Source organism: Mercenaria mercenaria, chromosome 7 (genome assembly GCF_021730395.1).
Source record: "Mercenaria mercenaria strain notata chromosome 7, MADL_Memer_1, whole genome shotgun sequence".
NCBI classification, from domain to species: Eukaryota; Metazoa; Mollusca; class Bivalvia; order Venerida; family Veneridae; genus Mercenaria; species Mercenaria mercenaria.
In genome coordinates, this window is record NC_069367.1 from 63,542,897 (window position 1) to 63,558,765 (window position 15,869).

The window sequence follows — 15,869 nt, forward strand, 5'->3', positions numbered from 1 at the left end:
ACAAGGCCATTTAATGCAATCACTTAAACTTAAGTGTTTGAAACATAGCGGAATCTTTGAACATACTTGAAGAGCTGTTCTCTTTGATTTAAAATCTTTTTCATCAATTTGTGCGCCAGCATCCACAAGTAGATCTACAATCTCTTCCATGTGTTCTGATTCCTTTGTTGAGCATATCTTCATCAACGGAGTGATACCAAATATGTTGAAGATGCTCACATCTGGATTGTACTTCAGGAGTAGCTTAACACCCTCTACACTGTCATTACCTAAGGGAAATAACATATGTCATCAATCCTGCCTAGAAGGTGTGTCTCAGTTAGAATGATTAATATGACACTCAAATGAAAAATAAATGATCAATATCTAATATATCATAATTATGATATTTTTATATTTGGAAATATGCTTCACTTGTAAACACCTTTTCACAAGCTTTCAAAAACAAGAGGGCCCTGAAGGCCCTATAACATTCACCGGACCTAGTTTTTACTCCAGATAACCTAGTATCTAATTTGGCTTAGATTTCAAAAAGACAAAATTCTGACCATGTTTTCTGTAAATCAAGTGGATCATTCACCAAGTTTTTCAACGATCTGACCAAGTGACCTAATAATAATTTTTTTACCAAAGTAACCCAGTTACAAATTAACCCCAGCTTTTAAACAGAACAAGAGGACCATGATGGTCCTGAATCGCTCACCTGTCCCCACATGACCCAGTTTTGAACTGAGTATGACGTCGTTTTTTCTATTATTTGACATAGTGACCTAGTTCTTGAGCTCATGTGTCCAAATTTTGAACCTGACCTAGATATCATCAAGATAAAAATTCTGACCAATATTTATGAAGATCCATTGAAAAATATGGCCTCTAGAGAGGTCACAAGGTTTTTTATTATTTGACCTACTGACCTAGTTATTGATGGCACATGACCCAGTTTCAAATTTGACCTAGATATCACACGGCTACTAAACGCTAGCGCCACCACCAAATTGTGGTGATAAGGAAAAGAGCTATCGACATTTCCGTGGTGCAGCTATCGCCCGTTTGAAAATGTAAACACGTGAGTAAAATTTATATTTTATCTTATATTTTTATTGACAGAACCTTTTTCAAAAATCGGAGAATGTAGTTCCGTGTAACAACACTTTAACTAGCGTTTGGCTGTGATTTCATTAAAATAATATGCAAATTGTGGTGTCAGGAGTTTTTCTCCCGAATCTGACGGTGGCACATTTTCATATCGGCCAGTATTCGAACACCATTCCGATTAATGGACACATTGTTAGAACATACCTGCGCATGCAAATTGTGTAGAAATGATAAATAACTATATACGTACACACCATGAATAATAGAATCTCGGGTTAGAAGAAATATTCCAGGAATTTTTAAAAGTGGTGGCGCTATAACTCTAGTGATGGCGCTATACAGTAGTGGTGGCGCTGTTACGGCATTCAGTAATACAAAATGATGGCGCATCCGGAACAAAACAAACACCAACATTCTCTAACTGATAATATTCCTGCAAGGAATTATGTTATTAAAGAATTTCAAAGAAAAACACGATCATAGTTTATTTGCCTTTATGAAACATTCTCTATCCAAGAAAACAAAAGAAAATACTCACAGACCCTTGAGACTCTTGTAGTCAAAATAAATTTCCTTTGTTTAATTAAAATGTTAATGTATAATTATTTCTAACCTTTAAATATTCTACCTAAATACAAACGTAAGTGTACTTTAAATTCAGGTCATGAAAAATAATAGCAATACTTTTATTTCAAACATATTATTATATTAAGATTCTGAAAGTTACTTGCCTTTGTATTTTTACGTCGTTTGCATGCATTGTAAACAAAAGACCCTACCTTCACAATTCTTTCTGAAAAGTACAGTACATTTTCAATTCCCATCGATTAAATATGATTAATCAATACAGCTTAGATGTACAATCTGAATCCATATATACATGTAGATTATTTTACGATCATGTACAGGTTACTACATGTATTTTGTTGAGTAACGTAATTTGGGTGTAGTGTGGGATAAGTTGATAACATCAATTATTGTAGAAATTTCCGTGGCTTGCAGTCAGACATTTTCATATTTTAAAATTGAATATATCAGCCACTAATCATATACAACAGCGCCACCACTACTGTATAGCGCAACCACTTGGGTGATAGCGCCACCATTTTCAAAAATAGTCGTGTTTTAACTTTTTACTGTGTTTTTCGTCATTCTTTGGTGTATGGGAATACCTGTTATTCAGTTCTACACGATTTGCATGTGCAGGTATGTTTTTACAGTGTGTCTTATCATCGGAATGGTGTTCGAATACTAGCCGATATGAAAATATGCCACTGTCAAATTTTGTAGAAAAGCTCCTGGCACCACAATTTGCATAATATTTTAATGAAATTACAGCCAACCTCTAGTAAAAAAGTTGTTACACGGAACTACATTCTCCGATTTTCGAAAAAAGTTTTATCAATAAAGAAATAAGATAAAATATAAATTTTACTCACGTGTTTACATTTTCAAACGGGCGATAGCTGCACCACGGAAGTGTCAATAGCTCTTTTCCTTATCACCACAATTTGGTGGTGGAGCTAGCGTTTAGTAGCCGTGTATCATCAAGGTGAACATTCTGGCGAATTTTCATGAAGATCCATTCAAAAGTATGGCCTCTAGAAAGGTCAAAAGGTTTTTCTATTTTTAGACCTACTGACCTAGTTTTTGACCGCATTTGACCCAGTTTCAAACTTGACCTAGATATCATCAAGATGAAAATTCAGACCAACTTTCATACAGATCCCATGAAAAATATGGCCTCCAGAGAGGTCTAAAGTTTTTTTTATTATTTGACCTACTGACCTAGTTATAGATGGCACGTGACCCAGTTTCAAACCTGACCTAGATATCATCAAGGTAAATATTCTAACCAATTTTCATGAAGATCTTGTGAAAAGTATAGCCTCTAGAGAGGTCACAAGGTTTTTCTATTTTTAGACCTACTGACGTAGTTTTTAACCACAGTTGACCCAGTTTCGAACTTGACCTAGATATCATCAAGATAAACATTCAGACCAACTTTCATACAGATCCCATGAAAAATACGGCCTCTAGAGAGGTCACAAGGTTTTTTTATTATTTGATCTACTGACCTAGTTTTTGATGGCACGTGACCCAGTTTAAAACTTGACCTAGAAATCATCAAGGTGAACATTCTGACCAATTTTCATGAAGATCCATTCAAAAGTATGGCCTCTAGAGAGGTCACAAGGTTTTTCTATTTTTAGATCTACTGACCTAGTTTTTGACCGCACGTGACCCAGTTTCAAACTTGATCTAGATATCATCAAGATGAACAATCAGACCAACTTCCATACAGATCCCATGAAAAATATGGCCTCTAGAGAGGTCACAAGGTTTTTCTATTATTTGACCTACTGACCTAGTTTTTGAGGGCACGTGACCCAGTTTCGAACTTGACCTAGATATCATCAAGGTGAACATTCTGACCAATTTTCATGAAGATCTTGTGTAAAATATGGTCTCTAGAGAGGTCACAAGGCTTTTCTATTTTTAGACCTACTGACCTAGTTTTTGACCGCACGTGACCCAGTTTCGAACTTGACCTAGATATCATCAAGGTGAACATTCTGACCAATTTTCATAAAGACCCAATGAAAAATGCGAACTCTAGAGTGGTCACAAGCAAAAGTTTACGGACGGATGGACGCTGCGCGATCACAAAAGCTCACCTTGTCACTTTGTGACAGGTGAGCTGAAAACATTGATAGAGTCTCACAAAAATCAGGTAGAAAAAGTGGCCTTTAAAGTTTTAATAAGGTCTTGCTGTGGTTTGAACTTGTGACCTAGTTTTCTGAATAGATAATCCAGTTTAAACTTGACTTACATTTCATAGCAACAAACATTCTGACACAGCTTAATGAAGATCAAATAGAAATTATCGCTTGAAGTGCATAAACATGACTTTTCCGTGATTTAACCATGTGACCTAATCATTGATCTCGTGTAACCCAGTTTTGTGGCCACTAGTGTTAACAAAGTTTTTCTATGTTATAATCAAGTGAGCTAGTTTTAGATCTCATGTAACTCAGATACAAACCAAACCTAGACTTCTTACAGACAAACACTGAAAATTGTTGACGACACAGACGGACAAAGGGTGGTCACAACAGCTGATCTTGAGCACTTTGTAAAAATTGCAATGAAATCAAAGAAAAGAGCTCTACAGACTACAGAACAAAAACAAGAGATGCCCATAAGACAGAGAGCTCCACTATTCGGCAATTTGACAGTAAAATGAATTTATGTCTCAATAAGAGACCTTTACTTTAAAAGGAAGATACACCAAGATGTAAAAAGACCCTACTACTCAGAGGGGTTAAAGGTCAAGTATGGAAGGGGTAATGATGATGATGGTAAAGATATATTCTGAGTTTCAATTCATTATCTTATATAGTACCAATGTGATGTCCAGAAAACGAAGTCTGTCAAAAATTTTAAGTATTAAAGGGGCATAATTTGGTCAAAAATACAAATCAGAGGTATGGGGATTGTTACCACACATGCAGATGATGATGATAAAGATACATTTTAAGTTTCAAGTCATTATCTTATATTGCACTAGAGTTATATCCAGAAAGCAAAGACTGCCATAACACTTTAAGTATGAAAGGGGCATTATTCTGTCAAAAATACAATTAGAGTTATGGGGATTGTAACCACACATGCAGATAATGATTACAAAGAAATATTTTTAATCTTAAGTCATTATCTTTTAAAGTACCAAAGATATGTCTATAAACGAAGCTTTCGAAAAATTAACATGAAAATAATTCCGAAGTATAACTCCTTGGTGACCTTGACCTTGGGTATAATGGGCCCAGCCCCTGAACATACTTTGTTTGTACGCTGGACAATGTTAATGTGAAGTTACAGTAAGATATAAGCAATAGTATCAAAGATATGACAGAAAAACAAAGGTTGCCGAAAAACTTTAACCTTGAAAATAACTGGTGACCTTGACCTTGGGTATAATGGGCCCAGCCCCTGCACATACTTTGTTTGTATGCTAGACAATGTTATTGTGAAGTTACATTAGGATATAAGCAATAGTAACAAACAAGAGGACCATGATGGTCCTGAATCGCTCACCTCTTCCCACATGACCCAGTTTTGAGTATGATTTGACATAGTGACCTAGTTTTTGAGCTCATGTGACCCAGTTTTGAACTTGACCTAGATATTATCAAGATAAAAATTCTGACCAATTTTCATGAAGATCCATTGAAAAAAATGGTCTCTAGAGAGGTCACAAGGTTTTTCTATTATTTGACCTATTGACCTAGTTTTCGAAGGTACGTGACCCTGTTTTGAATTTTACCTAGATATCATCAAGGTGAACATTCTCACTAATTTTCAAGAAGATCTCATGAAAAATATGGCCTCTAGAGAGGTCACAAGGTTTTTCTATTTTTATACCTACTGGCCTAGTTTTTGACCGCACGTGACCCAGTTTCGAAACTGATCTAGATATCATCAAGGTGAACATTCAGATCATTTTTCATGAAGATCCATTGAAAAATATGGCCTCTAGAGAGGTCAAAAGATTTTAATAATTTTAGACCTACTGACCTAGTTTTTGACCGCAGTTGACCCAGTTTCAAACTTGACCTAGATATCATCAAGATGAACATTCAGACCAACTTTCATACAGATCCCATGAAAAGTGTGGCCTCTGGAGAGGTCACAAAGTTTTTTTTATTATCTGACCTACTGACCTAGTTTTTTATGGCACGTGACCCTGTTTTGAATTTTACCTAGATATCATCAAGGTGAACATTCTGACCAATTTTTATGGAGATCCATTCACAAGTATGGCCTCTAGAGAGGTCACAAGGTTTTTCTATTTTTAGACCTACTGACCTAGTTTTTGACCGCACATGACACTGTTTTGAACTGACCTAGATATCATCAAGATGAACATTCAGACCAATTTTCATACAGATCCCATAAAAAATATGGCCTTAAGAGAGGTCACAAGGTTTTTCTATTATTTGACCTATTGACCTAGTTTTTGATGACACGTGACCCAGTTTCGAACTTGACCTAGATATCATCAAGATGAACATTCAGACCAACTTTCATACAGATCCCATGAAAAGTATGGCCTCTAGAGAGGTCACAAGGTTTTTCTATTATCTGACCTACTGACCTAGTTTTTGACAGCATGTGACCCACTTTCGAACTTGACCTAGATATCATCAAGATGAACATTCTGACCAATTTTCATGAAGATCTCATGAAATATATGGCCTCTAGAGAGGTCACAAGGTTTTTCTATTTTTAGACCTACTGACCTAGTTTTTGACCGCACGTGACCCAGTTTCGAACTTGCCCTAGATATCATCAAGATGAACATTCAGACCAATTTTCATACAGATCCCATGAAAAATATGGCCTTTAGAGAGGTCACAAGGTTTTTCTATTATTTGACCAACTGACCTAGTTTTTGAAGGCACGTGACCCAGTTTCGAACTTGACCTAGATATCATCAAGGTGAATGTTCTGACCAATTTTCATGAAGATCTTTTGAAATATATGGCCTCTAGAGAGGTCACAAGGTTTTTCTATTTTTAGACCTGCTGACCTAGTTTTTGATGGCACGTGACCCAGTTTCGAACTTGACCTAGATATCATCAAGATGAACATTCTGACCAACTTTCATAAAGATCCCATGAAAAATGTGACCTCTAGAGTGGTCACAAGCAAAAGTTTACGGACGCACGGACAGACAGACGGACGGAAGACGGACACCGCGTGATCACAAAAGCTCACCTTGTCACTTTGTGACAGGTGAGCTAAAAACAAAGGTTGCCGGAGAACTTTTACCAAAAAGGTCACGCCGACACCGGGGCGAGTAGAATAGTCCCCCTATTTTCTGAATAGTGGAGCTAATAAGTGAGCTATCTGAATCTGCCATTATGCCAATTACATTTATTTTTGTGTCATTTTCCCTATTAAGCATCTGTATACCATGTAACAATTAGATATTTACCTATGGCATAGTGTAGAGGTGTGTTTCCACTGGAGTCTTGCTGATCTACCACTTTCCTATTACTTTTAATAAGAAGTTCTGCTATTTCAAAGTACTCGATCAACATACACAACATCAGGGGGGTCTGGCCCCAGGATCCCTGGATATCTGCCTGTGCTCCATAATCCAACAACACCTATAAACAGCAGTGCAAATTTACTATTATGCTGACACCTCGATAGTACTTTAGAGAAAACTATCTTCAGAATTTCTGACTGTTTTATCTCTTTAACTACTTGAACATAGCTTAAGGATGAAATACTCAATTACCGGCAATATTAAAGTTAGAATGTTTTAACTGTTATCAGAATCACCACTCGTGGCAGGGGATTAACAAATCTGAGAGAAGTCTGTGCAAGGATACTGTGGATCAAGTTTGGTGAACATCAGTCACATTATTCATGAGAAGAAGTAATTTTTTCCCCTATTTTAAGCTCTGGTCAGGCATAACAAATTTGAGAGAGATCCATGCCAGGATGCCAAAGGCCAAGTTTGGCATAATTCTAACTAGCAGTAGATGTTTAAGTAACAAACAGGCTATGATGGCCCTAGATTACTCACTTGAGTTTCACAGACTGAACAGAGTATAATTTAAGAAGAGGGTCATGCACGGAAAATATCAGAAGATTCTGTGAAATTACTTTGAAATTTGGCCAATGTATTCTGAAAAGGTTTTCTTTAACACTATATGCATAATATGAAATACCATATACATAATTATATAAAGAAGTGATGACCCTGCTCTGGTAGCCACGTTTTCAACAAACTGGAATAATTTAAACAAATTGTTGATGGTGGATGCCAGACCATCCACCTATACTAATACCTCACCCTGAACCTTTGGTTCATGTGAGCTAAATAAGGAACATGAACTACCATAGATTTGAACCTGGGCAGATAAAACAAGAGCTGTCTCCATAGGATGACACATGCCCCCGATGGCACTTTGAATGAATAGTTATGGCCGATGTTAGAGTTTAGGACCTTTGACCTACGGACCTGGGTCTTGCGCACGACACGTCGTCTTACTGTGCCACACATTCATGCGTAGTTATTTTAAAATCCATGCATGAATGACAAAGATATGGACCGGACACGCCCATCAATGCACTATCATGAAATATGACCTTTAACGTCTAAGTGTGACCTTGACCTTTGAGCTACAGACATGGGTCTTGCGCGTGACAGGTCGTCTTACTGTGGTACACATTCATGCCCAATAATTTTAAAATCCATGCATGAATGACAAAGATATGGACCGGACATGCCCATCAATGCACTATCATGAAATATGACCTTTAACGTCTAAGTGACCTTGACCTTTGAGCTACGGACCTGGGTCTTGCGCGCGACACGTCGTCTTACTGTGGTACACATTCATGCCAAGTTATTTGAAAATCCATCCATGGATGACAAAGATATGGACCGGACAAGCCCATCAATGCACTATCATGAAAAATGACCTTTAACGTCCAAGTGTGACCTGGACCTTTGAGCTACCGACCTGGGTCTTGCGCACGACACATCGTCTTACTGTGGTACACATTCATGCCAAGTTATTTGAAAATCCATCCATGGATGACAAAGATATGGACAGGACATGAAAATTGCGGACAGACAGACAGACGGTTCAAAAACTATATGCCTCCCTTCGGGGGCATAAAAACTGATGTCATACTTTCATTCAAATGCTCTAATGACTGAGCTACAGGACTAAAGTCCAATGAAGTTCAAATAGCTACTATCTATGTACTAGCATTCTCATGTGCATTTCCCTTAATACTAGTATGCTAATAAATAGAAAAGTCACATTTTTGGCAAAATTCATTGTTCTCAACATTTACAGTGAAATGAGTAAAATACACTTATTATCTAGTCAGAGGGTAGATGACCACAGGTCTTTAAGAGAGTCCTTTTTCTGGCACTGAGTCTATTTCACAATTTCACATTTTACCTGTGAAGCATCAAATGTGCTGCTCACAAAATAATTACCTAAAACTAAATATGGTGTTGCAAGGAAAGAGTGACGTTTCGAATCACTGAAGAAATAGAAAATGTTCAAGAACTCAAAATTATCCATAGTTTTAGAACCTTAAAAAGTTGTCAACAATCATGTATAGCAAAAATAATCATAACTGACAAGTTCATAATTTTTAGAAAATCTTTTTTTTCTGACTAAGACAGGCCCGGATCCAGAAATGTTTGGCTGGGGGTGGGGGTGGGGGCACCAGTCTGGAATAAAGACAGCTGGGAGTTTTTTTGAAATACAGGTATGAAATGGTGGCTTCTGGTGCATTCACTGGTGACTGTACACCCCTCATTTTAGGGAGGTGAGGGGGCTCTCCCCCTGGAAATTTTTGAAATACAGACATGAAATGGGGGACCATTGGTGCATATTTAGGTCTAAATTTTGAGGTAATGGAGGAATTTCTCCCCTCTTGAATGGAAGTGGGAAAGGGGGAGGGGGGCTTTCCCCCTGGAGAAGTTTGAAATACAGGTATGAAATGGTGGCCTCTGGTTCGTTTCTGGATCTAAATTTTGAGAAAAAATTATTCCTTTGCCAAAATAGTTGGGTGCATCTTTGGTGAGTATAGGTCACTTCTCAGCCAACTGGTGGGGGGGCACTAGCCCCGAGCTGGCCCTGGATCCGGGTCTGCTAAGGTATCAGCAAGTCTAAGTTTTGCAAGTACATACTGAGTGCATACACTATAATTGTGTGAAAATTGTAGTTTTAAAAATTTCGATACCTCACAACGTTTATTAAACTAGAGTCTGGAATTCCTCAAATATGTGCACCTCTACAAGTATGGAATCTCGACATTTCTTTTAACCTTTAGCCTGCTGGTGGCAAGTGATTCTGCCTTTGCGACCATTGCAGACCAAGATCAGCCTGCACATCTGTGCAGTCTGATCATGGTCTGCACTGTTTGCTATTCAGTCAGTATCTTTTTGGTTAGCACCCCTTTTAACAGTTAATGGTACTGTCCAAATTGAAAGGTGGACCAGCCCATTTTAGAAATTTAGCAGGGTAAGGGTTAAAGATGTATTCCTCCAGATTTATGTCAAATTTTTGAGAAATTTAGAAAATGCTATCTACTAATTTCAATAGGATTCTTTTAACCTATAGCCTGCAAAATTTCTATAATGGACTGGTCCATCATTCAATCTGGGCAGTACCATTTATCCTTTGAAGGGATGTTTACTGAAAATTTACTGAGTGAATAGCAAACAGTGCAGACGATAACCAGACTGCATGGATGTGCAGGCTGATCTTTGTCTGCACTGGTCGCAAAGGTAAATCACTTGCCGGCAGCAGGCTAAAGGTTTTAATAAGTGAATCCATACACTTGAGAAACCCATTGACTAGAAGTCTGCTTCAAGATGGTGACTCCATCAATTACAGAAGCTATTAAATTGGTAGACTTAGTAATGCAGTACTTGAGACATGACATGTTGCATGATCATTTGAGCCGTGCCATGGGAAAACCAACATAGTGGGTGTGCGACCAGCATGGATCCAGACCAGCCTGCGCATCCGCGCAGTCTGGTCAGGCTCCATGCTGTTCGCTTTTAAAGCCTATTGGAATTGGAGAAATTGTTAGCGAACAGCATGGATCCTGACCAGACTGCGCGGATGCGCAGGCTGGTCTGGATCCATGCTGGTTGCACACCCACTATGTTGGTTTTCCCATGGCATGGCTCATTTAATAAAGTCTTTATTCTACAATTATTGAATTAAACTTCTTATATTACATTACTTAAACTTTTTCTGCTAAAAACTTAAGTGGATTTCCAAATTTGTCCTGAAAGTAACACATGTCAAATAAAAAAAATTGGGTTAGGAAACAATTACTCCACAAAAGATAATCATCAGCAGAATACAAACAAGCTGTTTTCTCATGAAATCACACATGGCACTGATCAACTGATAAAATGCTTCCATGCTCTTGTAAACCAGAGTCCAGGCACTAATCACACTTATGTCAGTAAGTGTAACAGGGACAGAGTATCTTCAATGATTACTGTGAAATCATTAATATATGTGGGGGCACTAATTTTCGTGGGTGAGGCAATCCTAGAAATTTAAACCCAAAGAACAAGTAAAAGTCCCATTCACTTTATGTTCAAGAGTTGAAATCCACAAATTCATATCTCCACGAAATAGCCATTTTGACCAAAACCCTGAAATTTCATGCACACAAAATTAAATTTTTTTACAGTAATTAGATCTTGTTTTTAGGTATGGCCAGACTTTTCTCTATTACAATAAAACTCTGTTATAAGGAACTTGTAGGGGCCCACAAAAAGTGTTTGCTATATCCAAGGTACACTATTTCCTTATTGCAAACATAGACAAATGAACAACATCTGACTTACAGGGATCAGGACGGGCAAAACTGTGATTTAAGCTATTGTTGATGTATTTAATTGCTTTTTTTTTTTAAATTAAAGTTGTCCTTTAATATTTATATTCATTAATAAATCATATTCATTAATAAATTGTATGATATTGATCTGTCATTGATTTTATTCTTATTTTTCATTCAAATTTGGGTTTTCAGCATTGGTAGTAAGAGAAAACATAGAATATATATATTTTTTTTTTTGTTAGTTCTTTATCACCTTGTTTGTATATCATGAAACACAGCCACAGTTTTTCTAATATCAGGGGTATGGAAATCCCAATATTTTTCATTTGTCCATGGACCAGTGAGACTTAACAAGAGCTGTCTGTTGACAGCATGCTCGACTATTCAAAGAACTGATGGAAGTATAGGGTCAAAATATTACCAGATTTTCCGAAAAGGTAAAAAAAAGGGCCATAACTGAGCTAAAGTCCTTGTCCTAGTTATGCAGTCTTGCCTAAATATGTAGACTATGATGGTAAAGAAGTGGTCAAAGTTTCAAAGCCATATGACAAACAGGTTAGGCAAAATATGGACTGAAAAATTTCACAGATTTCCAAGTTCAAAAATGTCCATAATTCTGCCAAAATAGTTGGCAGAGTTATGTACTCTTGCCTACAGATGATGATAAACAAGTGTTCAATGTTTCAAAGCCACATGTCAAACAGTTATGACAACACTGACTTGTACAAAAACAGAGCCAATTTCCAAGTCCAAAAAGGGCCATAATTCAGCCAAAATAGTCGACAGAGTTATGTTCTCTTGCCTTCAGATGGAAATCATGATGATAAGCAATCGTTCAAAGTTTCAAAGCCACATGTCAAATAGTTTTTACAACACGTGGACTTGTACGAAAACTGAACCAATTTCCAAGTTCGAAAAGGGCCATAATTCAGCCAAAATACCTGACAGAGTTATGTACTCTTGCCTACAGGTAGAGACTGTTATGATAAATAAGTGTTCAAAGTTTCAAAGCCACATGTCAAATAGTTTTTTACAAAACGTGGACTTGTACAAAATCTGAACCAATTTCAAAGTACAAAATGGGCCATAATTCAGCCAAAATACTTGACAGAGCTATGTCCTCTTGCCTACAGGTAGAGACTATTATAACAAACAAGTGCTCTAAGTTTGAAGTAAATATATTTGATGGTATACAAGATATTACAATTTCATACAAACTTTAACCAAAGCCAATACCAAGGTGAGTAGTACAGCTCTCCATAATCTTCGAAACAGCTGCAGCTAAAAATCTATTTCCTGCAGTCAAAATTTACTCACCCAGATTTTCAACATTAAAACCTGCATGAATCTGCCAATAATTCTTTATTTTGGACAATACAAAGGCAAACATAATACAGTGTATTACTGTAACTGACAAAAACCAAGCTGCCAACACTTTTACCTGTATGCAAGTCAGAATTTAAGTCACGTCTGCGAGGCAGTGGAACATTTAACAGAAATGCCCAAAAGACTGCCTATGCCAAGCCAAATCAGGACTCATGAAATTCTCTTACTCACAAGCTCTTTATGCTTTTGATTTTCCTTTTTACCAAACTGTTGATTCCTGTTTTAACAAAGAATTTGTGCAAAATTTCGCAAAAAATGTTTATATTTCCAGTTTCTTTTCGCCAAGTAACCATCATGACCACGTGCAAAATCATGTGACACCGAGACAAAGAACCAATCAGAACATGGAAAGAGATGCCAAATTAAGACGGAAAGGTATGGTTTTCCCAAAACTGCAGCAATCGAGAGGTAGATCAGGTAAAACATTTGTTTTGTACGCTAATTTTTAGCAGCGTTTCTAAATTATTCTTCCCTTTTCCATTTTAAATCTGAATATTTATGCTAGTACGCAGATAAAACGAATTTAAACTAGAAATGTGTCCATGGGACACAGATGCTCCCACTACATGACATTAAAATGACAATTTTTCCTAGGTCAGGGGCCATAACTCCTACAATACTGAATGAATCTGGACGCAAAACTCCAGGTGCACAACTGCACATGCTGACCAACATTCCTGTAAACTTTTGTGACTCTAGGTCAAATACTTTTGGAGCTATGCGCGACACAACATTAAAATGACCAATTTTTAACTAAGTCAGGGGCCATAACTCCTACATGACTGAATGAATCCGGACGCGAAGCCCCAGGTGCACAACTCTACGTGCTGACCAACATTCCTGTAAACTTTGGTGACTCTAGGTCAAATACTTTTGGAGCTATGCGCGACACAACATTAAAATGACCAATTTTTAACTAAGTCAGGGGCCATAACTCCTACATGACTGAATGAATCCCGACGCGAAACCCCAGGTGCACAACTGCACATGCTGACCAACATTCCTGTAAACTTTTGTGACCCTAAGTCAAATACTTTTGGAGCTATGCGCGACACAACATTAAAATGACCAATTTTTAACTAAGTCAGGGGCCATAACTCCTACATGACTGAATGAATCCGGACGCGAAGCCCCAGGTGCACAACTCTACGTGCTGACCAACATTCCTGTAAACTTTGGTGACTCTAGGTCAAATACTTTTGGAGCTACGCACGACACAAAATTAAAATGACCAATTTTTAACTAAGTCAGGGGCCATAACTCCTACATGACTGAATGAATCCCTACGCGAAACCCCAGGTGCACAACTGCACATGCTGACCAACATTCCTGTAAACTTTGGTGACTCTAGGTCAAATACTTTTGGAGCTATGCGCGACACAACATAAAATGACCAATTTTGTACTAAATCAGGGGCCATAATTCCTACACGCCTGGATGAATCCGGAAGTGAAACCCCAGGTGCTAAACTACACATGCTGACCAACATTCCTATAAAGTTTTGTGACTCTACTTCAAATACTTTTGGAGCTAGGCGCGACACAACACTAAAATGACCAATTTTTACAAAGTCAGGGGCCATAACTCCTACACGACTGAATGAATCCGGAAGCGAAACACCAGGTGCACAACTACACATACTGACCAACGTTCCTGTTAAGTTTTGTGATTCTACGTCAAATACTTTTGGAGCTAGGTGCATCACAACATTCTTGTCCGTTGTCAAAAAGTCCCGAGTTGGAAGAGTCGGATAGAGGAATTCCTCTCCCGTGAATATACTACACTAATAAGAGATACAGCTTGATTTTTCTCTACATTCTAATTAAAAATACAGCTAGGCTCCGTGCTATAAACAAACCAGACTTTGCTCTAAACTACAGTTTCGGGTCTGGTTCATTTTATAGATAATTAAAAACACCTACCATACCATGCAGTCACACTGCTAGTATCAATGTGTCAGTTTTCTGGGTATGTAAATGCATGCAACCATTCCAAATAAAGGTCATGCTCCATTTGCAAAATTGTTGTCATACAGTTTTCTACACACAATTAATAATGTCTGAAATATGGTAAATGAGGAATGATAAATAACTAAATATACTTAATCAAAGTATCACTATTAACTATCAAGCATTAATTTAATAACACAAAATAATACTACCCGTAGTCTGGCTTTAAGTTATTTTCTTAACAGTTTTCACTAATACCAGAGGGACATTGTGGCCCTAAATTGCTCATCTGAGTTTCACAGATTGCTTGAACAATTATGGTAGTGGGTCATGCATAGAAAATATCTGAGAAATTATTTCGAAATTGGGTCGGCATTAACCCTTTTCTGACTTTAACATTCTAACCATGTCACATGGAGATCAGGTAGAAAATGTGACCTCTATAGAGGGTTAACACGGTTAACCCAGTTTTGAATCTGACATTAACTGTAAAGGCAAATATTCTGACAAAGTTTTATGAAGATGGCCTCTAGCGTGATTACAAGGTTTTTCTATGACATGACCTGGTTTTTCGTCTCAGGTAACCAAATTTTGAACTTGACTTTAATCAGGGCTCCTGATAATTTTTTTGGCCTATGAGTATTTACTCAGCATATTTTTTGTGAATGAGTAAAATGGTAAAATCTGAAATTGACTAAGAGTAATTTTACTCAGGAAAATCTATGAATGTGAAGAAAACAGAAATCAGTTTTATAAGTTAAACATACTTACTGGGTACATAACACCCATGAATTGTTTGCAGTTCAGTTTCAATTCAATATTCAAGTTTTTGCTTCTTTTTTTCTCCCTTGGCTTGCTTTGGCTTCACACTCACTACTGAATCCAATATTCAAAATATACCTTCAGCTATGTTTTTGGGATCATTTTTGTTAGTTTAAAAATGCGTGTTTGTGTTTGTTCACTCTTACATTCTTAGAGAGAGAGACATTTTTGTTGTTTACTCCACACTGGAAGTTGATATTTTAAATG

At 37.3% G+C, this 15,869-nt stretch overlaps 1 protein-coding gene across 4 annotated transcripts in view; it reads right to left on the reverse strand.

Annotated features, from left to right (window-relative positions):
• Positions 1-15,869, reverse strand: part of LOC123554047 (ankyrin repeat and SOCS box protein 10-like) — a 34,969-nt gene that overhangs the window by 16,744 nt on the left and 2,356 nt on the right. For 2 of the 4 annotated variants that reach the window (XM_053548540.1, XM_045343907.2), the window contains 2 exons: positions 7,097-7,271; positions 67-269 (listed from right to left, as the gene is read on the reverse strand). In XM_053548540.1, coding sequence (XP_053404515.1) covers positions 67-269; positions 7,097-7,271 — 378 coding nt within the window. Of the gene's footprint in view, positions 1-66; positions 270-7,096; positions 7,272-14,813; positions 14,951-15,611; positions 15,717-15,869 lie in introns of all 4 variants that reach the window. The other 2 variants (XM_053548541.1, XM_045343912.2) reach the window with 2 other exon arrangements.